Source organism: Malaclemys terrapin, chromosome 3 (assembly GCF_027887155.1).
Source record: "Malaclemys terrapin pileata isolate rMalTer1 chromosome 3, rMalTer1.hap1, whole genome shotgun sequence".
NCBI lineage: Eukaryota > Metazoa > Chordata > Testudines > Emydidae > Malaclemys > Malaclemys terrapin.
The window spans coordinates 173,033,472-173,057,291 of NC_071507.1; the positions used below are offsets into that span (position 1 = coordinate 173,033,472).

The following is a 23,820-nucleotide window of genomic DNA, read 5'->3' on the forward strand; positions in this document are numbered from 1 at the left end:
GAGAGTAACCAACCACCACCACACTATGTTTCCTCCTGGGAGTGGTGGCTGCGATCCTCCCAGCCTTGGGAGTACATGGCTTCTCCTCCTCCACCTTTGAGGGTGATTCCTTATCACTCATTGCCAGGGCAGCATATCGGTTTTCCATCACCACGGTGGGTGGGTTGGGAGTAGGGATGGAGCCCTGCTTGCTGCCATAAGAAAACAGCTGCCTGTGTCCTCCCTGTGGCAGAGCCATATCCTCCTCCCCTGGTGATGTGACAGCAGTCCTCTGTAGCTGGATAGCTTCCTCAGCCTTGCATGTCTCCATATGAATACTCTTGAAGAACTCCTCATGCGAACAGATGCTCCTCAGCCTAACCACCTCCTCCTGTAGCTCTCTCACCTGCTTCCTGAGAGATTCCACCAGCAAGCACCTTTCACACTGGATGGTCCCGGAGCCTGGCTTTCTGTGAGTGGAAAATGCAGGCCACAGTCTCTGCAAACCCACACCAGGATCTGGGTAGAGGCATTCATGGTTAGGTTGTCTGTCTGGATACAGGAGCAGGTGGAGGAGACAGGAACAGTGTTGGCAGTGGTGATGTGGCCCTTCCTAACCATTATATAACCGATTATATGTCAACTCCCTCTCAAACTCCTCTGTTTGCGGTCCCCTGTTCACTAGCTAATCCAGAAGGTTCCTTCCAGTCCTATCTCATGTGTTTCTATGATCATCTATCTTTGTAAAGTACTGAGAGCTAAGGATAAAAAGCTCTATATAAGAAAGCTCACATAAAAAAGAATCTAACACATCAGAAAAGGACAGACAAATAAACAGTGACAAGTTTTTAAAGTGCTTGTACACAAATGCTAGAAGTCTAAATAATAAGGTGGGTGAACTAGAGTGCCTCGTGATAAAGGAGGATATTGATATAATAGGCATCACAGAAACCTGGTGGACTGAGAACAATCAATGGGACACAATCATTCTGGGGTACCAAATATATCGGAAGGACAGATCAGGTCGTGCGGGGGGCGAGTGGCACTATATGTGAAAAAAAAATGTAGAATCAAATGAAGTAAAAATCTTAAGTGAATCCACATGTTCCATAGAATCTCTATGGATAGAAATTTCATGCTCTAATAAGAATATAACATTAGGGATCTATTATAGACCACCTGACCAAGACAGTGATAGTGATGATGAAATGCTAAGGGAAATTAGAGAGGCTATCAAAATTAAGAACCCAATAATAGTGGGGGATGTCAATTATCCCCATATTGACTGGGAACATTTCACTTCAGGACGAAATGCAGAGATAAAATTTCTCGATACTTTAAATGACTGCTTCTTGGAGCAGCTGGTATGGGAACCCACAAGGGGAGAGGCAACTCTAGATTTAGTCCTGAGTGGAGGGCAGGAGCTGGTCCAAGAGGTAACTATAACAGGACCGCTTGGAAATAGTGACCATAATACAATAGCATTCAACATCCCTGTGGTGGGAAGAACAGCTCAACAGCCCAACACTGTGGCATTTAATTTCAAAAGGGGGAACTATGCAAAAATGAGTGGGTTAGTTAAACAGAAGTTAAAAAGTACAGTGACTACAGTGAAATCCCTGCAAGCTGCATGGGCACTTTTTAAAGACACCATAATAGAGGCCCAACTTCAATATATATCCCAAATTAAGAAACACAGTAAAAGAACTAAAAAAGAGCCACCGTGGCTTAACAATCACGTAAAAGAAGCAGTGAGAGATAAAAAGACTTCCTTTAAAAAGTGAAAGCCAAATCCTAGTGAGGCAAATAGAAAGGAGCATAAATGCTGCCAAATTAAGTGCAAGAATGTAATAAGAAAAGCCAAAGAGGAGTTTGAAGAACGGCTAGCCAAAAACTCCAAAGGTAATAACAAAATGTTCTTTAAGTATATCAGAAGCAGGAAGCCTGGGCCCCTTGATGATCAAGATACAAAAGGAGCGCTTAAAGACGATAAAGTCATTGCGGAGAAACTAAATGGATTCTTTGCTTCAGTCTTCACGGCTGAGAATGTTAGGGAGATTCCCAAACCTGAGCCGGCTTTTGTAGGTGACAAATTTGAGGAACTGTCACAGACTGAAGTGTCACTAGAGGAGGTTTTGGAATTAATTGATAAACTTAACATTAACAAGTCACCGGGACCAGATGGCATTCACCCAAGAGTTCTGAAAGAACTCAAACGTGAAGTTGCAGAACTATTAACTAAGGTTTGTAACCTGTCCTTTAAATCAGCTTCTGTACCCAATGACTGGAAGTTAACTAATGTCACGCCAATATTTAAAAAGGGCTCTAGAGGTGATCCCGACAATTAGAGACCGGTAAGTCTAACGTCAGTACCGGGCAAATTAGTCGAAACAATAGTTAAGAATAAAATTGTCAGACACATAGAAAAACAAACTGTTGAGCAATAGTCAACATGGTTTCTGTAAAGGGAAATCATGTCTTACTAATCTATTAGAGTTCTTTGAAGGGGTCAACAAACATGTGGACAAGGGGGATCCAGTGGACATAGTGTACTTAGATTTCCAGAAAGCCTTTGACAAGGTCCCTCACCAAAGGCTCTTAAGTAAAGTAAGTTGTCATGGGATAAAAGGGAAGGTCTTTTCATGGATTGAGAACTGGTTAAAAGACTGGGAACAAAGGGTAAAGAATTAATGGTAAATTCTCAGAATGGAGAGGGGTAACTAGTGGTGTTCCCCAAGGGTCAGTTCTCAGACCAATCCTATTCAACTTATTTATAAATGATCTGGAGAAAGGAGTAAACAGTGAGGTGGCAAAGTTTACAGGTGATACTAAACTGCTCAAGATAGTTAAGACCAAAGCAGACTGTGATGAACTGCAAAAAGATCTCACAAAACTAAGTGACTGGGCAACAAAATGGCAAATGAAATTTAACGTGGATAAATGTAAAGTAATGCACATTGGAAAAAATAACCCCAACTATACATACAATATGATGGGGGCGAATTTAGCTACAACAAGTCAGGAAAAAGATCTTGGACTCATCGTGGATAGTTCTCTGAAGATGTCCGCGCAGTGTGCAGATGCAGTCAAAAAAGCAAACAGGATGTTAGGGATCATTAAAAAGGGGATAGAGAATAAGACTGAGAATATATTATTGCCCTTATATAAAATCGATGGTATGCCCACATCTCAAATACTGCATACAGATGTGGTCTCCTCATCTAAAAAAAAAGATATACTGATACTAGAAAAGGTTCAACTAAAATGATTAGGGGTTTGGAACGGGTCCCATATGAGGTGAGATTAAAGAGGCTAGGACTCTTCAGCTTGGAAAAGAGGAGACTAAGGGGGATATGATAGAGGTATATAAAATCATGAGTGATGTGGAGAAAGTAGATAAGGAAAAGTTATTTACTTATTCCCATAATACAAGAAGTAGGGGTCACCAAATGAAATTAACAGGCAGCAGGTTTAAAACAAATACAAGGAAGTTCTTCTTCATGCAGCGCACATTCAACTTGACTGTGCCCTGACGAGATTGTGAAGGCTAGGACTATAAGAGCGTTTAAAAGAGAACTGGATAAATTCATGGTGGTTAAGTCCATTAATGGCTATTAGCCAGGACGGGTAAGGAATAGTGTCCCTAGCCTCTGTTTGTCAGAGGATGGAGATGGATGGCAGGAGAGAGATCACTTGATCACTGCCTGTTGGTCCACTCCCTCTGGGGCACCTGGCATTGGCCACTGTCGATAGACAGGATACTGGGCTAGATGGACCTTTGGTCTGACACGGTACGGCCGTTCTTATGTTCTTATGGCAATAATAATAATCATAACAACAACAACAATACTAAAGATTCACTGAAGATATGGCAGAATGGAGGTGCATGACATTTTAATTTAGAAAGTTCAGTATGTGATTTTTTGTTTTTCACAGAAACATTTCAGTTCTTTAAATTTACAACTCTGAAATATCTAAAACATATTATAGTCTTATGCTTTTGAATTATTTGAAAAATCATAAATAGAAATTTGAGAATATATCTAATTTAGAGAATGAGAAAATTCCCTTTAGACCTCTCTTTCTCCTTAATGAATTTTTGTAACATTTTATTAATTTCTACAGTGCCTCTCTCTCTCTCTGCAGCAGCTAGGCACTTTAATTACAGACAATAAACCACAAAAGAACAAAATAAAAACAGTTAATCAAATGCTAATAAATGAAGCTTGCATCTTGTCCTGAAGGTTGCTAGATTAAAAACTCTGATGGACTTTCAAATACAGTGAATTCCAATGTGAGACCCTTAATTGAGAAAGTCTTGCCTCTAAACATGAAGTATTCAGTATGTTCAGGTAGCACACACTTCTCATCTTATCATTACTGTCTTTACAGGTTATAGGGTGAAAGATGGTATCTCAAGTAATGAAGTCCCCAAAGATTTAAATTGTTAAAGATCACCATCTAAGATAAATTAACTCATGGCAGTGAACCTCACCACTCAGGAAACAAGCAGCTGCATTCTGCAGTAGCTGGAGATAGTAGGTGGACTTCAGGGTAACCCTACATAGCGGGCACTGCAACAGCCACACCAGGAGGTAAAGACATAGAAGACTGCTCTCAGGTTCATAATGCAAGGAAATGAGTAGTCTTCTGGCTAGCTGGAGATGCTGAATGGCACTATGAACTATAATACTATCTGAGAATTCCAATAGGACTCTGACACTATCAATCATTTTGCATAAAATTGGATACACAAAATGAGAAGTGTGTGCAGACCCAGCCTCCACTCCTCCATGTTTCTTATTACCAACAAACATCCGTTCTTATCCAATTTGAGCTACAGGCAGTTCAACTTCATCCAGATTGCTCTTTAAATATACATTGGAAAAGTAATGAGACTGTAGAATCTGAGTTCAATAGAAAAGAATTGTAGAGGCAAGTATCATCAGTATAGTGGTAACACAAGAGCTTCCTGATCACACCCTAATGGTTTCATACTAGCATTGGGAAAAAAAGGAACAGGGAAGGACACAAGATGGAAATTTGTAGGACCCCACAAGCTAGTGCCTTTGGAGAGAAACAATTGCTCAGCAGATGTTTTTAGTATTTTTCCAAGAAGGAGTGATCTGACAGAATTAGCATGGACACATTATCTTGTTCATTAAGAGAAGATAAACAGTCATATCAATACAGTTTTAGTCCCATGCCAAAGTGAACACTGACCAACAGAGATCAAAGAAAATTGTGAAATCCAAACAGGGCTGGCACAACATCAATATTCAGAACTTCTACTGGTGAACCAGAGAAGCTATCGATAAAGACAGCAGTGCCTCAAGGATCAGCATTGAGCCGTTTCTTGTTTATATTTGTCCTGGATATCCTCACAAGGAACATACAGAAGGAGGCACCTTGGTGCATGCTGTTTTCAGATTCTATTGCTTTACGCCAATAGTCTCCAAACGTTTCATGTCATGCCCCCCCCCCACAGCTGTGGTTGGGAACTGGGAGGGGGGCCACGGCTCCAGAGGGGTGGGGAGCGCGGACGGGGTGAGGTGGCCAAGCCTGGGGCCAGAGCTGCAGCCAGGGCTGGGAGCCAGGGGCTGCAGCAGGGGCGGGGATTGCAGCGGGGCCAGGGGCTGCAGCGGGCTGGGAGCCGGGGGCTGAGGCCAGAGCTGGTGGCTGGAGATGTGGCCAGGTCAGGAGCAGAACCACAGCCAGGGCCACATAAGAGCTAGGGTCAAAGCAGGGTTGGGTGATGCTCACTCCCCGCCACCTGTGGGGGCTGGCCCAGGCCCGTCATGCCCCCCTGAACTTTTCTCTGTGCCCCACAGTTTGGGGACCACTGCTCTAGGCAGTGAAGAGAAAGATGTAGAACAGGATCTGGATAAATGGAGAGTTGTGTTGGAGAGGCATGGGATCAAAATAAGAAGAGGAAAAATAGAGTACATGGTATGTAATTTCAAACAAACATGTGAACACTGAAGAATTACCTTTGAAACTAGATGGGCAGACAACGGGAAAAACACAGAGTTTCAAGAACTGGATTCCACAATTCCACAATCTGGGGAAATGGGAAGATGGAATTAGAGCTCAGATAATAAATGCCTGGCTCAAATGGAGAGAGAGAAGTATTGTAGTATGTGATAAGAAGACACCAGTTACGATTAAAAGGGAAAGTTTATAAAACAGTGGCTCCTCCAGTTTTAATACATGGCGCTAAGCGTCGGACAAAGAAGAAACACGAGCAAATGATCTGTTCCACAGAAATGCAGATATTGAGATTGATGAGTGGTGTAAGCAACAAAGACTGCGGGAGGAATGTGTATGTTAGAAACATGCTCAAAGTAACACCCATAAATGAAAAAAAGAGAGAGTTCAGACAATTTGGTCCCAACAATTGTGTGCGCAGGACAGTCCAAAAGATCAAAAATGAAAGAAAAAGACAGAGAGGCTGATCCAAGAAGTAGTGGAGGGATGTCATAAAGGAAGACAGGTTAGCATGTGGTGTGCTAGAGAATATGGAATTGAACAGGACACTTTGGAGAGAGAGGACTTGCAGAGAAGACTCCATAGATGGGATTAACACAAGGAGGAGGAGGAACAAGAGAAAGAGCACACACATAGGAAAAATGAGCAATTTAGGAACAAAATACTATCACTGACTCATAATTAAACTAATATTCAGCCAAACTAGGGATAATGCATACTTTTCCAATGTATATGGTCAAATACATGCAAAAGACCCAGAAAAAATAGGCCATACAGGTCATTTTTGGGAAGCAAGACAAGACTGTTTATACATTTGTTGGCAAACAACAACTCACCACAGTTCTGGTATGAATATTTTGTGACTGAGATGCAAAAAACATGCAAAATGTCTATGTTTTAATGCCTCTGTCTATTTAATTCTATTGCAATATGTTTAGAACAGCTGAAGATGGCATTTACTTGCATAGGAAAATCTACCTGATTTAGTGACCTTGGAACTATAGTCCAGTTGAGGAACTTTTTCACTTTCTCCAACAAAACCTAAAGAGATCCTATGAGTTGTTTGGGCTTTAGACCTCTTCTTGGTTCAACTAATGATTATAAATGGCAAAGAATAACTAATTTAATTTGAAAAGGTCCTGACAGTGAGCGTAAGATTAGATTCACCTCAGGGAATTTCCTCAACCAATTTTTTAAAAAGCAGCTTGGTTCTAAGATGGTTGAAATAGAGGCTAAAATATATGTATTTAAATACTATAGCGGAGAGCTACAAAATGATGTTGACAAAATACTTAAAGAACAAAAAAAGGAAACTAAAATGGACTATATAGACAATAGTTATGGATTTAAAATGTTTCCTATGATAGGCTGACAGGATGATACAGGAACTGAAGATGCCAGTAGTTTGATTACAAAATGGCTTTTTAAAATTTTAGGAATTAGTTTAAAACTCCAGCAAGTAGCTAAAGCCCATAAAAAGATTATGGATCTACATTTTGTCCTGAAGAAACATGTAGAAATATAGGCATGTCAATTTTTCAAGATACAGATATTTGTTTTCCCTCAAGTCTCCAGAGTTTTTGGGTGAAAAATGCATAAAAAGGAGGATTCGGATTATCCCTTTTGATTAGGATGAGTATTATATATAATGAGACAAATTTACACCAGAAGGAAGTTGTAAAATTCTTGGACCAGCAGACATTAGCAATTAAGATAGGCTCTTAAGATTGTAACTTTGACGATCTTATTACTTTCATTAACTGATATGGATACATTGGTCTGATACGGTTTTCAGTCAACCTGATTTACACTGGTGTAATTCAACTGACTTCAGAAGAATTATTCCTTATTAACATGTATGTCGGTGACCTCATAATCGGGCATGTTGTCTCCATAAGGGAAAATGTCGGATGTTTTATTGTAGCATTGGGTTATGTCTTTATTTAGTTAAGTGGATGGTGGCATATATGTTATCTGAGAAAAGTCTGACAAGCAATGAGAGCAATTACTTTTTGATGGTTTGAGAAACATGCACCTATAGAGGTGTAGAAGCTCACTGGCCAATTACTTCTTCAATATTCTCCTCCAGAACTAAGCAGGACATCAGGACATGATTGCTGCAGTGACATTCTAAGAAGGAATGGTACCTAGGGACACAGGACTGGAAGGGTCCTCCTGGGTCACTAAGTCCAGCCCCCTGCAATCAAAGGTAATCTAGTTATGTAATCCTGTTCACAAATTTACCCAGCCTCACCTTAAAAATAGTTTGCTCCCACTACTCCTATTGAAAGGCTACTGCAGAACCTCACTACTCTGATAGTTAGAAAACCTTTTAATTTCCAGCCTGAATTTATTCGTAGCCAGTTTACATCCATTTGTTCTTGTGCCAACATTCTGTTCATCTTAAAGAGCTCTTCCTCTCTCCTTGGTGTTTATGTACTTATAGAGAGCAATCATATTCCTTCTAAACCATTTTGCTAGGCTAAACAAACCAAGCTCTTTTGGTCTCCTCTCGTAAGATTGGCTATCAATTCCTCCGATTATCCTACTAACCTTTCTATGTACCTGTTCTAGTTTGAATTCAATAGTTTATCTTAGTAGGCATTGTTTATTGTATATTTTCTTCTGAGTAATTTGCTTGCAAATACATAGAGTAAACCGACATGGACTTTTTTCCTTACCTTGAAGACTTTTCTGGATACCTGCATTTGATGTCTTGTATAATTGATATAACTTCCAAATCAACTGTGAAGGACTCTAATGGTCTCTCTTTAGGAGAGCTTTTATGTAAAGACTTATTGATTATACATTTCATTTTTTTTCTTGTTAAATCTGGTGAGAACAGATTTTCTGTGCCATAAGTCAAAGCTGCATTATGCTTTGTACCTGTTTTCAAGACCCAAACAGCTCTGATCTGTTTTGTTAATCTCCCTGAGTAGCCTGCTTTTATTTTTACACATACACACGCACACACAAACAGAAAAACATTTAAATTTAAAATTTTGGTTTTAAAGTTGTGATGTACTTCGTACTCAACAATCCCATGCAAACAGGTTGTACAGACACATAACAAAATCTTATCTGTATCAACATCACATTTATGTTCAAAAGACCCCTTATATGTGGAGGTGATGGCCTAAGTAAAAAATACATGTATCATGCACTGTTAATATCACCACCTGTTCTCTGCTCACTAATCCATTTGCAGGGGATTACCTCTAACATTTCAAATCTCAGAACAGTGTTTTTTTTAAAGTCATCTAGCTAAAGAAATGTTCTTCCTCCTCCGCTCAACTGTGGAAATTCCCCTCTTTGTTATGGGCAATATTCATTCCTGGATCAGTTTTTCTACATATCAAAGAGCCATAGCTTTGAAGCCCAGTATTTCTCAGCACTGCATGGCTAGAAACATGAAATTAATCCCTTTGAAAAGGGAAGACTCCAAGCTTCCTAATGGGGCTCAACAATCTAGTCTAGCCCTATTTAGGCCTGGAAAGGCTTAAAATATTTGACTTAAAATTGTCATTAAGGATTAGAAAATCTATTTAGATTTTATAAAGAAGTTTTTATGATTCCCTGCAAGTCTCATACAATTGGACTCATAGTAACTAAGGCATTTAGATGGTTGTTTAAGACAGATTTCACGGCAAAAATCAGCCAACTAGAAAACATACCAGCTTTATAATAATTGATACATTTGGCCAAGATTGAAATGCTGGCAGATCTGTGATTTTGAGGGGAAAAGCCTCCATTGGTTTTCAAAATTCAGCTGTCAAAGGAGAACCCCTATCCACAAGCGGGTTCGGTTCACTGAAGAAGCAAATATCATCTAAGGGCTTGTCTACATTGGCAATTTACAGCTCTGAAACTTTCTCGCTCAGGGCTGTGAAAAAACACCCCCCGAGTGCAGCAAGTTTCAGTGCTGATAACTACGTCCCTTGTGGAGGTGGTTTTTTGAGAGATCTGGGCGAAGTCTCTCCCAGCGCTCTTCTGCGACCATACAAGACACATTAAAGTGCTGCCACAGCTTTAGTGTTGCCAGTGTAGACTAGCCCTAAGTGAATCATTAAGAAAATTTCTGGGGGCAGAAGACTAATCATGGCAGAACAGTGATTCCTAGAGAAAAACTTATTCAGAAATAATTGAAGTTTCCAAAGTACAAGATGGAAGCAGTGTGCTCACCATGAGATATCAGAATATTTTAGATGAGGTTATGGAGGAATTGATGGAATTTTCTATTGTCTCTCCTGAGAAAGTCAGTAATACTCCTAGCCTTTTTAAACTAAGGCCTTTCACAAACCATCCCAACACACTGCAATCTAAACAACTTAGTCACATATTGATATACTACTGGCCACATATTTATCTTGGGTGGTCTTTAGACTTCCACTGACACTAATTTGCGTTATTCATATTTTTCAGGTGCAAGCACATAACTGCTGTCATTGGCTAAATCTCCTTTGTTCCTTTATCACTGACCTTGCCCCCTGGAGCCATTATTCTGCTATCAATCTCTGATGCAGTACAGGCATAACTTCTATTTGGAAAGTAATAGAATTTATAAAATATACTAGCTAAGCAACACTAACAGAAATACTGATGGATCAGCAGTCTTTTGAATCAGAAGCTGGATATTGCTTTAACAATATAAACATTGATTTCAAAAGTTATGCTGAGATTAAATAATGTGTATCACATATAGCTGTTTTCATCGGAAGGTTCAAAGTACTTTACAAAGGAAGTCAGTATCATTATCATAAACAACTTTGTTGTGGCTTAACCAGCTAGATAGTCATGGTGAACAATTTATTGTTCTCAAAAGTCATCAATAGACTCCAATACTGGGTGATGGAGGAAAGACCAGAAAACATAAGTATGTTCGCAAATGTCTGCTTGACAGAGAAAGAAAGTTAACTTAGGGGAAAGGAAAAGCAAATGGAAGGTATCTAACTGACAGTAACAAATTTTAGTAACTAGAACCCTGGCCAAAATATGAGGAAAAAGCCTTAACACTTAGACATTCATTAGAAGATATTTTATTAAAAAAGCAGGACTAATGACAGACTGGACAGCATCCTGAAAGAAATTATATTTGATACAGACTGGAAATAGGGAGGAACATGGTAACTTTAAGATTGTGTCAAAGTGTGGCTAGGACAGTGAAAGTCTAATTAAAATTCAAGAGAACCTAAAGCAAGAGAAGACAGAGCTGCCCAAAGGGAACATGGAAGGAAGAGAGAAAATGCTAAACACGTCTGAAAGAATCCAACACTTCAATCGGACAAGGACAGCTACTGCATGCAAATAGACTTTATCCCAAAAAAGCACTTTGCCAAGAGGTTTAAAAGGTTCCTTAGGAGTGCTGTGTGTTACATAAGAAGAAATTAGAAAAATAATGCAGCATATCTGGCAATTATATCTCTCAATAAAAGAGAATGCAATAGGTATTATGCCAGAGAACACAGGCTGATAAACTTTTTAGGGGCTGGATTTAAGCAAAACTCATTGTCAATTTGCTAAAATAAAATATTACTTTGCAGCTCAAATGGCAATGCAGGTGATTTGGGATACTGAACGCTGTAATACCTAGTTACAAGCTGTACAGGAAAGACACTACATCAAAGAGCTGTATGTAAAGGATATCATAGAATCTAGGAAGATAAATATTTTGAGTGGACAGAACCACATAGTGGAATGTATATGGAAACAAAATCACCATGTGAATGTAAATATATTAGTGGGATTATACTACCAGCCTCTTAATCAAGGAAATGCAATTACATGCACAATGTTCAGCGGCGGCAAAATCTAACAAAATGATAATAATGGGGGACTTCAGCTACCCACATATAAACTGGCCAAATGGCACAATGGGACAAAGTTTAGAGAAACAATTTCTTGACATTTGAGTGCTGCTTCTTGGAACAAGTAGCTCTGGAGCACCCAACAAGACAGGCTATTCTTCCCAAGTTTGAAGTCTGATCCTGCTGAAGCCAATAAATAGGAACATAAAGTACAGCAGGCAGGAAACAAGAGGGAAATAAGGGTTAAAATGGATGTTTATCAACAAGTAGCCTAAGATGTAAAACAAAAAAAACCAACGCATGGGATTCTTTACGTTTATCAGAAACAAAGTTATTTTGGTCAATCAGATCAGAGAGACGGAGGAACTTCAGAAAGAATTAAAACAAGCCAGCTGAATGGGGAATACAACAACAAATTAATTTCAGTGTGGATGAATGCGAATTAGCACACACTGGATGGAAAAATTTTAACTACTCATACACATTACAGGATTCTAAATTAATTGAATCAACTCAAGAAAGGGATCGGAGTGTCACTGTAGATGGCTCAAAGCAAACCTCTACACAATATGCAGCTGCAGTCAAAAAACTAATGAGATGTTAGGCTACATAAGGAATGCAATTGTGAGTAATAATGATATTATTATAGGCTTCACACAAATCAGTAATGTGGCCTCACCTGCAACACTGTGTGCAGTACAGGTCACCAGATCTCAAAAGTTATATTGCAGAAGCGGGGGGGGGGGGGGGGGGGGGAGGGGGAATTCAAACAAGACCAAAGAGAATTGAAGAGCATGGAAAAACTCTCATAACAGAGAGAACCCCCTGCCCCAGGCTCAGCCCAGAACCCCCTCCGACACTCCGAACCCCTCGGCCCCAGCCCAGAGCCTGCACCCCCTCCTGCACCCCAACCCAATGAAAGTTAATGAGGGTGGGGGAGAGTGAGTAACGGAGGGAGGGGGGAATGGAGTGAGTGGGGCGGGGCATCGGGGAAGGGCAGGGCAGATCCTGGGAGACTGAAAAAGATGGGACTGTTTACCTTAGAAAAGAGACAAATAAGAGGAGACATGATAAAACATAGGAAATAATAAATGGTAGAGAGAAGGTAAATCAGGAAATACTGTTCTCCCTGTCCAATAAACCAAGAGCAAGGTGACATTTGATTAAACTGAATGATGGAAAATTCAAAATTCAAGATTTTTTACACAATCTGTATTTAAACTTTTAAACTCATTGCCACAAGAAGTTGTTGAGGCCAAGAATTTAACAAGATTCAAAAGGGTCTTTATATGACCATCAAGTACATCCAGCGTTAACAAAATTAATAATAAAAGTTTTGAATGGATTATTAAACTTCATGTTTCTAGATTAATCCAATCCATCCCTCACCCCCTCCTGCACCCCAATATCCTGCATCAGCCCGGAGCCCCTCCTGCACCAAACTCCCTCCCAGATCTTGCACCTCTCACTCCTGCACCCCAACCCCCAGCCTCAGCCAATGCACACCCCACAGTTGAGAATGTTACACTGATTTGTGATGTGACATGGTTCCGTCACAGAGACCCCCTTGGGACTGTCACCTGACGTGCTGGAATTACCTCTGAGCCAGTTTTCCCTGAGTCCAGCTTGGGACTCCAGAACCCTGCCTTGTTGAGCCAGACACGCTAGCCTGCTGCAACACAGACCCAGGTCTGGTCCACGCCCCAAAGCTGCAGGCTTTAACCAAAAACTGCTCAGCAGGTCACCTATCTCCAGCACCCAGACCCCAATGGGATCCATACCCCACATGAATCCGTTTTACTCTGTATAAAACTTATACAGGGTAAATTCATAAATTGTCTGCCCTCTATACCACTGATAGAGAGATATGCACAGCCGTTTGCTCCCCCAGGTATTAATCACTTACTCTGGGTTAATTAATAAACAAAAGTGATTTTATTAAGTATAAAAGTAGGATTTAAGTGGTTTCACGTAATAACAGACAGAACAAAGTAAGTCACCGAGAAAAATAAAGCAAAAACACAGAAGTCTAAACCTAATACATTAAGAAACTGATTACAGATACAATCTCCCCCTCAGAGATGTTCCAATAAGCTTCTTTCACAGACTAGACTGCTTCCTAGTCTGGGCCCAATCCTTTCCCCTGGTACAGTCCTTGTTAGTTCCAGCAGACATCTTAGGTGGAAACTAGGGGTGTTCTCATGACTGACAATCCCTTTGTTCTGTTCCACCCCCTTTTATATCTTTGGCACAAAGCGGGAATCTTTTGTCTCTCTGGGTTCCCACGCCTCCTTCTAAATGGAAAAGCACCAGGTTTAAAATGGATTCCAGTATCAGGTGACATGCTCACATGTCCTCTGAGACTCCAGCCTCCACTCTTCCAGGGCTGCCCACATGCACCCAGGAAAGTTTGCAAGTAAACAGACCATTTACAACCAATTATCCTAGTCAATGGGAGCCATCAAGCTTCTAAACCACCATTAATGGCCCACACTTTGCATAATTACAATAGGAGTTATACTTCATATTCCTAATTTCAGCTACAAGAAGGATACATTTATACAAATAGGATGAACACACTCACTAGATTATAAGCTTTGTAACGATACCTTACAAGAGATCTTTTGCATAAAGCATATTCCAGTTACATTATATTCACACTCATAAGCATATTTCCATTGGACATTATAGAGTGCAACGTCACATGTGACAATCCCTGAAGGATTTTGGATCTATAAACCACTAATAAAAAGTAAAATTCATGAAATGTCCAGTGAATTCCATGAAATTAGACCCAGTGTGACCATATGACCCCTGCACCCAAACTCCCTCCCAGAGCTTGTAACCCTCACTCCTGCACCCGAACCCCCTGCCCCAGGCTCAGCCCAGAACCCCCTCCGACACTCCGAACCCCTCGGCCCCAGCCCAGAGCCTGCACCCCCTCCTGCACCCCAACCCAATGAAAGTTAATGAGGGTGGGGGAGAGTGAGTAACGGAGGGAGGGGGGAATGGAGTGAGTGGGGTGGGGCATCGGTGAAGGGCAGGGCAGATCCTGGGTTGATCTTAAATTCAAAAAGTGATCTTGTGCAGAAAGGTTGGAGACCACTGGACTAGATAGAACTTGAGTCTGATCCAGTATTGCAATTCCTATATGCCTATGGGATTCAGTTCACACCTATCCACCAAAGAAATCTCAGAGTACAACCTCATCTCATATCCTAATGCAACATCCTTTCCTCTGGCCTTGACAAATGCAATCTTGCTTAATTCATATACATTGAGAATGCGGCTGCAAAGATCATTTTCCTACCTTGTCACTTTGACCATATCATCCCTCTCTTTGAATTCCTCCTTCAGTTTGTTCTTCCCTACTACATCAAAAAAACTGCTTGTATTTACTTTCAAGGTTCTCCACAGTCAATCCCCACTCTGTCTCTCATTTGATATCCAGCTAATGCTCGCCTCCAACTGGTACCACCGCTGTAATTAAACCGCTGTTGCATGGCCACACTATACTCCTGGTGTCGGTGTAGCACATCCACAATAGCAGCTCTTGTCTTGACAGAGAGAGCAGTGCACTGTGGGAGCTATCTCACTGTGCAACTGGCTGCAGGGTGCTTTGGGAAGGGTTTGCAATGCCTCATGGGGCAGATACAGTTTCAAATGATGAAGGTTTCTCAATCCCATCGTTTCATGGGCATCCTACTAGATTGCCAGCCGCTTTTCAGTTGCTCTGGTAACCTGCAACTCAGCCATCTCTGTCAGAAAACATGGATCCTGCACTGCTGTTCAGTATTGTGCTGTGCGTTATAAACACACCGCTATAAGAGGAGCCCGGGGGGGGGGGGGGGGGGAGGGGCTATTCAGTTGAGCCTGGCATTGTTTGTTTGTACTGAACTATGACCCTTGTTATTATTTCTAGGAGTGCCTGAAAAGTAACACATTTTTAAAGTAGCACTTGGTATTATGACCAAACTGACATCGCTGAACACCAAAACAAGAAGCCCACAGAAGTGTGTGTGACAGGGAGAGTGCATGCGTGTGTGTGTGTGAATGAGAGAGAGAAAGAGAGACAGAAACAGAGTGTGTGTTGGAAGAGAAGGAGTATGTCGGCATGCTTTCTCTTTACATTCAGACAGCAGCAGGAAGCAACCAATCCCGAGGCAAAAGCTGATGCACAGACAGCTGGTGTCCCACGCCCCCAGCTCAGGGGAGACCAGTACACCAGCAGGGGGAGGGGAACACCCAACATCAGCCCTTGCCTCCCTTCCTGGCTCTACACAGCAAGGCATAAGACTCTCCCCCACCCTAGCAGCATCCTGCCTGCCACTGTAATCCTAGTGCCGGGGAGAGCAGGATTCAACGTTCATGTTTTGATCCTGTGATTCCCTCCAAGTTCTCCCACCCCCTCCTCTCCCCACAGACCAAGGAGATCCACCCCCTCCTCTGTAGTCCAGACAGGAATGTGTTTGCTGCTGGGAGCCAATGTGCTCAGCTGAGAAGTAGTCCAGGCAGGAACCATCTTTTTCTGTGTTTGTACAGAGCCTAGCACAATGGGATTCTGGTCCATGACTAGGGCTGCCTATGTACTACAGCAATACAGATAAATAATAGCAGTGCTGACACATTGAGATAGTGACTTGCGATACCGTGATGCTAGCAGACAGAGAAACTGTAAAATTCTCTCCCCCCCCCCCCCCCGCCTCTTTGGGCTCTAGGACATACATGAATACTTGTTTAAATCAATAACTTCAAGATTTAACCTTTTACCCAATCCTTAGAATAAGCTTTTGTTCCATTGATCTCTGATTTAACTGGATTTTCTTTAATTTGTCTAATGATCATTGCTTTATTAAAATCATTTTGACATTAGACTCACTAACACAGCCACAGGCAATTCAAGCAGAATGAATAAAGGAAGTAAATAAGTAAGTAAGTAAGTTACAACTGTTGGTAAGAGAGAAGGGGGACAAAAAGTTATCTAAGCCTGAAACATTCAAATTCAAAAAGGGACCAGACTGCCTGTTTCAACAAGCTGCAGCCAGAAAGGGAAGAGGAAGCCTGGGGAGTGTGGGGGCAACAGGAAAAGGAAACTAAAGTTTCCATAAACCCAGGATTATCGCATTTAATTCACACTAACACTACAGTAGTCTCAATACACAAGCTCTAGTTCCTATTCTAAGGATGTTAGAAGAAGGTCTTATGCACATTTTAATGAAATTGGGTAAAAAATTAACTTTTAAAAGTTAGTAGCAATATATTTGAGAATCCTTATAAAATGCTGAGTTAGATGATAACCAGTCAAACCAAAACCTAAATAATCTAACGCTTGCTATATACCATACTCAGCCATATTATAACTTACAAGCAATTTTTCTTACCACGGCGTTGCTTGAGCTTTCTTGCAAATCCCACAATAATAAGTGATTATCAGCCAGTGAAATGAGCTTTTTACCATCTCCCATTGGCTCCCATATAACACTGTAAAACAAACATAACATGAATAAAACACATGAAAAACCCCTCAAACAATGAAGTCTTGCAATTGTCGGTCATTTTAATTCTGTGGTGCTAAATCTGTCCTTACACACAATGATGAAACTCACATAATTTTCAATATAAATTGGTCCTTTTTGTCTGCAGAGCAGAGTTTGACCATTCTTGTCAATATGTAGTTAGTTACATACAAAAAACCTCCAAACATTAAAATAATATTACAGAGGTAAAGTCAAGCACTCAAAAGTTAGGAAATGCCAGAATTAAGGTTGCCCATACAACCTTAATTTGGCCCCCTGGTGCATATATATCATGATAGTCCTGCTCAACATCACATATAAAATCTGTGGCAGAGGAAGGAACAAGGAATCTGACAGAGGTCTGCTTCATTCAGTGTCTGAGCTCTAACTGATCAGCACTGCTTAACATGAGTAACATAACTGGTTCTAACTAGCTCTTGCCAGAGCCTCTTAAAGGTACACTTCCCCACGTCTTCCTTTCCCAGGCAATTAACAAACAACATTAGCATACTACAAAATTTCAAGTACTTATGACCAAATTACTAACCAAACTAACAATGCTCAATTTGTCTCTCAGGTGCACTGTACTGTCATGTAGACCTGTAGGCCTCACTTGAGACGTCAGCACTATTGTACTCAGGTGGCAGTACTCCATTAACTCTGGTTGTGCCACGTCCTGGGGCTCAGACTTCTTAACCTGCTGTGGTTGTTGCCTGTCTAAGACCTCCTCTAGCAAGACGACCATTCAGGGCCACTTGGTTCCAAGTGGTTCTTGACAGAGCCTCTTAAAGGCACAGTTTCTCACAGGACAAAACTCAGCTCTCCTGGATCCCAGTCTGCCTAATTACACAACAACTTATTTTCTCTACTTGCATCCTTCTGCCTCAATTACTGTCCATTCTGGGCACTGGATGAGGCAACGGTCATGGAAAATAAACAATGTAATTCACTGAATCATAATGCACATGCACAAAGGATCCAAATTACAGGATAACTTTAATTGTGTCATATCCTAACTTTGGAGCGCTTTTGGAAGACAGTGAGACTAAATGGATGAGATCTGCCAGTTTAGTTACTTGAGTTCTGTTCCCAGCTTTTATAGAAGTGACTTTTTGTAGTCTCTCAGGTACCTTATCAACACAGACATGGAAGCAATCTAGATACCCAGGCTGTGGGGAGCATTTCTAAAATGGGTGAATGATTCTTGCCTGCCTCCTATAGTAGGAATGTAAGGCCCAGATCTATTGGGCTATGAAGTACACAAAATTAACACCAGGTAATGGAAGAGCTGAAACAACAACTCACGGTCTTCTCCACACTCTTCACCCACTTCCTCTTTCCCTAGGTGAGAGAGACGTAATGGGGAGATAACGGTAGTAAGGACTTGCTACTGCTTCTACATTCCTTTTATTGTAGAGCTCTAACCCTGTCGGAGGCTCAATGTAGAAGGTAACGTGCTCAGTGCAGTTCATTTGTAGTAAACTCCATGATGCTGTGGGATGCTCAATATATTTGGCATGTTATGAATTTTAGCACCAAGCCTCTAACACAAACTAGGACTCCCCCCCGAAGCATAGCCAAAACTACCTACTCTTTCCGTAATCACCTTAGAAATCACAGAATTACACTGGAAGGGACCTTGAGAGTTCATTTGGTCCAGTCCCCTGCACTCATGGCAGGACTAAGTATTATCTAGACCATCCCTGACAGATATTTGTCTAACCTGCTCTTAAAAATCTCAAATGATGGAGATTCCACAATCTTCCTGGGCAATTTATTCCAGTGCTTAACTACCCTGAGAGTCAGAAATTGTTTCCTAATGTCCAAACTGTACCGCCCTTGCTGCAATTTAAACCCATTGCTTCTTGTCCTATCCTCAGAGTTTAAGAAAATCAATTTTTCTCCCTCCTCCTTGTAACAACCTTTTATGTACTTGAAAACTGTTACCATGTCCCCCCTCAGTCTTCTCTTTTCCAGACTAAACAAACCAAATGTTTTCAATCTTCCCTCTTAGGTCATGTTTTCTAGTTGCTCTTTAATCGATTTTGTTGCTCTTCTCTGGACTTTCTACAATTTTTCCACATCTTTCCTGAAATGTGGTGCCCAGAACTGGTCACAATACTCCAGTTGATACCTAATCAGCACAGAGTAGAGCAGAAGAGGGGAGGAAAGTGATCAGGTACAGTCAGCATGGATTCACAAAGGGGAAGTCGTGCCTGACTAACCTAATTGCCTTCTATGATGAGATAACTGGCTCTGTGGATGAGGGGAAAGCAGTGGATGTGTTATTCCTTGACTTTAGCAAAGCTTTTGATACGGTCTCCCACAATATTCTTGCCACCAAGTTAAAGAAGTATGGGCTGGATGAATGGACTATAAGGTGGATAGAAAGCTGGCTAGATCGTCGGGCTCAACGGGTAGTGATCAATGGCTCCATGTCTAGTTGGCAGCCAGTTTCAAGCGGAGTGCCCCAAGGGTCGGTCCTGGGGCCGGTTTTGTTTAATATCTTTATTAATGATCTGGAGGATGGTGTGTACTGCACTCTCAGCAAGTTTGCAGATGACACTAAACTAGGAGGCATGGTAGATACACTAGAGGGTAGGGATCGGATACAGAGGGACCTAGACAAATTAGAGGATTGGGCCAAAAAAACCTGATGAAGTTCAACAAGGACAAGTGCAGAGTCCTGCACTTAGGACGGAATAATCCCATGCACTGCTACAGACTAGGGCCCAAATGGCTAGGCAGCAGTTCTGCAGAAAAGGACCTAGGGGTCACAGTGGACGAGAAGCTGGATATGAGTCAACAGTGTGCTCTTGTCGCCAAGAAGGCTAACGGCATTTTGGGCTGTATAAGTAGGGGCATTGCCAGCAGATCGAGGAATGTGATCGTTCCCCTTTATTCGACATTGGTGAGGCCTCATCTGGAATACTGTGTCCAGTTTTGGGCCCCACACTACAAGAAGGATGTGGAAAAAATTGGAAAGAGTCCAACGGAGGGCAACAAAAATGATTAGGGGTCTGGAGCACATGACTTATGAGGAGAGGCTGAGGGAACTGGGATTGTTTAGTCTCCAGAAGAGAAGAATGAGGGGGGATTTGATAGCAGCCTTCAACTACCTGAAGGGGGGTTCCAAAGAGGATGGAGCTCGGCTGTTCTCAGTGGTGGCAGATGACAGAACAAGGAGCAATGGTCTCAAGTTGCAGTGGGGGAGGTCCAGGTTGGATATTAGGAAAAACTATTTCACTAGGAGGGTGGTGAAACACTGGAATGCGTTACCTAGGGAGGTGGTGGAGTCTCCTTCCTTGGAGGTTTTTAAGGCCCGGCTTGACAAAGCCCTGGCTCGGATGATTTAGTTGGGAATTGGTCCTGCTTTGAGCAGGGGGTTGGACTAGATGACCTCTTGAGGTCCCTTCCAACCCTGATATTCTATGATTCTAAGAATTCCTTCTTGTGTCTTGCTTACAACACTCCTGCTAATACATCTCAGAATGATGTTTGCTTTTTCTGCAACAGTGTTACACTGTTGACTCATATTTAGCTGGTGATCCACTATGACTCCCAGATTCCTTTTTTGAAGTACTCCTTCCTAAGCAGTTATTTCCCATTTTGTATGTGTGCAACTGATTATTCCTTCCTAAGTGATGTACTCTGCATTTGTCCTTATTGAATTTCATCCTATTTATTTCCAACCATTTCTCCAGTTTATGCAGATCATTTTGAATTTTAATCCTATACTCCAAAGCACTTGCAACTCTTCCCAGCTTGGTATTGTCCGCAAACTTTATAAGTATACTCTCTATGCCATTAGCTAAATCACTGATGAAGATATTGAACAGAACTGAATCCAGAACTGATCCCTGCAGATTCCACTCGATATGGCCTTCCAGCATGACTGTGAACCATAGATAACTATTCTTTGGGAATGGTTTTCCAAACGTTTACTCACCCACTTTATTGTATCTCCATCTAGGTTGTATTTCCCTAGTTTATTTATGAGAAAGTCATGCAAGACAGTATCTAAAGCCTTACTAAAGTCAAGTTATACCACATCTACCACTCCCCCACACCATACGTAAGGCTTATTACCCCGTCAAAGAAAGCTATTAGGTTGGTTTGACACAATTTGTTCTCGACATATCCATGCTGTTTCCCATCACCTTATTATCTTCTAGGTGTTTGTAAACTGATTGCTTAAGTATTTGCTTCATTGTCTTTCTGGGTACTGAAATTAAGATGACTAGTCTGTAATGCCCTGCGTTGTCCTTATTTCCCTTTTTAAAGATTGGCACTATATTTGCCCTTTTCCAGTCCTCTCCCATCTTCCATGACTTTTTGAAGAAAATTGCTAACGGCTCAGATATCTACTCTGTCAGCTCCTTGAGTATTCTAGGATGCATTTCATCAGGCCCTGATGACCTGAAGACATCTAACTTGTTTGAGTACTTTTTAACTTGTTCTTTCCCTATTTTAGCCTCTGATCCAACCTCATTTTCACTGGCATTCACTATATTAGATGTCCAATCACTATTAACCTTTTTGGTGAAAACTGAAACAAAATGATTGAACTGTTTTCATTGAAACTTCAAAAAGATTCAGTCTGAGTCAGAGAGCAAGTTCAGAAAATGTCACCCCAACCAGTTATAGTGTGGCAAAATTATACACAACTGAAAACAAGTCTTTATAATGGAAAACATTAAACAGCCTAAACAATAGGCATCACTACCAATTGCCTACAATAATTAGAGGTAGCTAACTGGTTTTAAAACTGTCACTTGGTATCAGAGAGACAAGATGGGTGAGGTAATATCTTTTATTGGACCAACTTCTGTTTGTGAAAGAGACATGATTCCGAGTTACAAAGAGCTCTTTTTCAGGACTCTCTAACATCTTGGGACCAACATGGCTACAACAAACTTGGTATCTACATTTCATAATGGACACATTATTCCATATAGTCTGTTCCAGAAGACATGTGTTAGTTCTTTGAAAAGATTAAAAGCATTTTATAAACACAATTAAAGGGATAAAATATTAATGCATTATAACAGATATCTGATTAAACTCATTTCAGAGTTTCTACATCCAAAATGAAATAAAAAGGACTAATAACAAATCTGATATTTTGCGAATGGACTAGATCATGGAACAGTGAAAGTGTTTCTCACACCAAATGATAGGGAGCATACCAAAAACCTCAGTGATTTTTTTTAATTCAATGATTATTTCTGGATTACAAAAGAGGACAACAATGGATATTTTGGCCTATTTTATTAGATAACATTTTTGATTACTGGCAATGAAATTTGTTTTTGCCAATTACTTCTGTAGTGATTATTTGGTAACAAAGATAAAAACTAATTTTCTAAAAGCCATTCGTTATGGGTGCTGATGCGTTTGCCCCTCACTTGAACTAACCACTGGGCATTCAGTTGTAAGGACTAAATTGGAAGCACTATTTTGATGTTTTCAAAGGCAAGAAGAAATTCTTTTGAGTGTCACTGAGCTTCAAGGCAAAGAATTTTATAGCTAGAAAGTGTGCTAATTAGAGCCAATTATAACCCAACTGACATACCCCAGAATTAAAAGGTCTAGGAGCATTCACTCTGTCCTTGCAAGATGCCCATTTTGCTACTATTTAATTTATCTAATAGGAAAGTTTATCTTTTATGGATGTGGTTGTAGCAATCATTCAGATTTTATGATCAAGATGAAGGTTACCCAAATCACTCTTTGTAACATGATTTCACTTTAAGTGGAGACCACTTTTCCATAGCCATAACTCAACTGTTAGAGTAATAGGAAAACACCAAGGTTTGAAAAATTCACTCATACCTCTTACCACTGGTGAGTGAGAGGCTTTGCTTTCAAAGTAAAAGGGCTTAAACCACCAATTTCTGCAGGATTTAAGTTAACTTTTTAAGTTTCTATTCATTATGTATATGATAATCTTCAAAAGGTGAACAGAATGGAAACCAATGCAGCTTTGCCATCTTGAGTCTGCAAATAGCTGCAGTCTCTCAGTTGAAACTAGCATCTTGTCAGTTTCAGAAAAGTTAGGGCTTGCCTAAAACAAGTATTTTAAACCAGATCAAATCAAGTTAATCCAGTTTGAAAATGCTTGTGTATACACAACACAATCCACACTAATTCTGCATTAAATTGAGAACTCTGGAGTCCTCCAGAGTATCATTCTTGCAATACAACTTTGACAGCTCTCCAGAAGCTCTATAACAGAGATTCCCAAAGTGGGCGACACTGCCCCCTGGGGGGCGCTGGAACGATCCAGGGGGGCAGTAGTAGCCTCAGGTGCAATTGGGGGGCGTTGAATAAAAATAAGCGGGCGGTGGAATCATAAAGAAAGAAGAGAATAAGAAAATTTTGAAAAACTGTTCGTACATGTTTCATCTGTTGTGTAACATAGAGTTAAAGTTGTAGTGATTACTTTATTTTCCAAATAAATTCACAAATTATAACCGATCAGGTGTGAAGTCCGCCAACAGCTCTTAACAAGCAAGTGTTGGCAGGCGAGT

General features: G+C 40.9%; 1 protein-coding gene across 1 annotated transcript in view; it reads right to left on the reverse strand.

Annotated features, from left to right (window-relative positions):
- Positions 1 to 23,820, reverse strand: part of EIPR1 (EARP complex and GARP complex interacting protein 1) — a 174,400-nt gene that overhangs the window by 37,125 nt on the left and 113,455 nt on the right. The window contains exon 5 of the mRNA XM_054022778.1: positions 17,153 to 17,252. Within this exon, the coding sequence (XP_053878753.1) occupies positions 17,153 to 17,252 (100 nt within the window). The remainder of the gene's footprint in view (positions 1 to 17,152; positions 17,253 to 23,820) is intronic.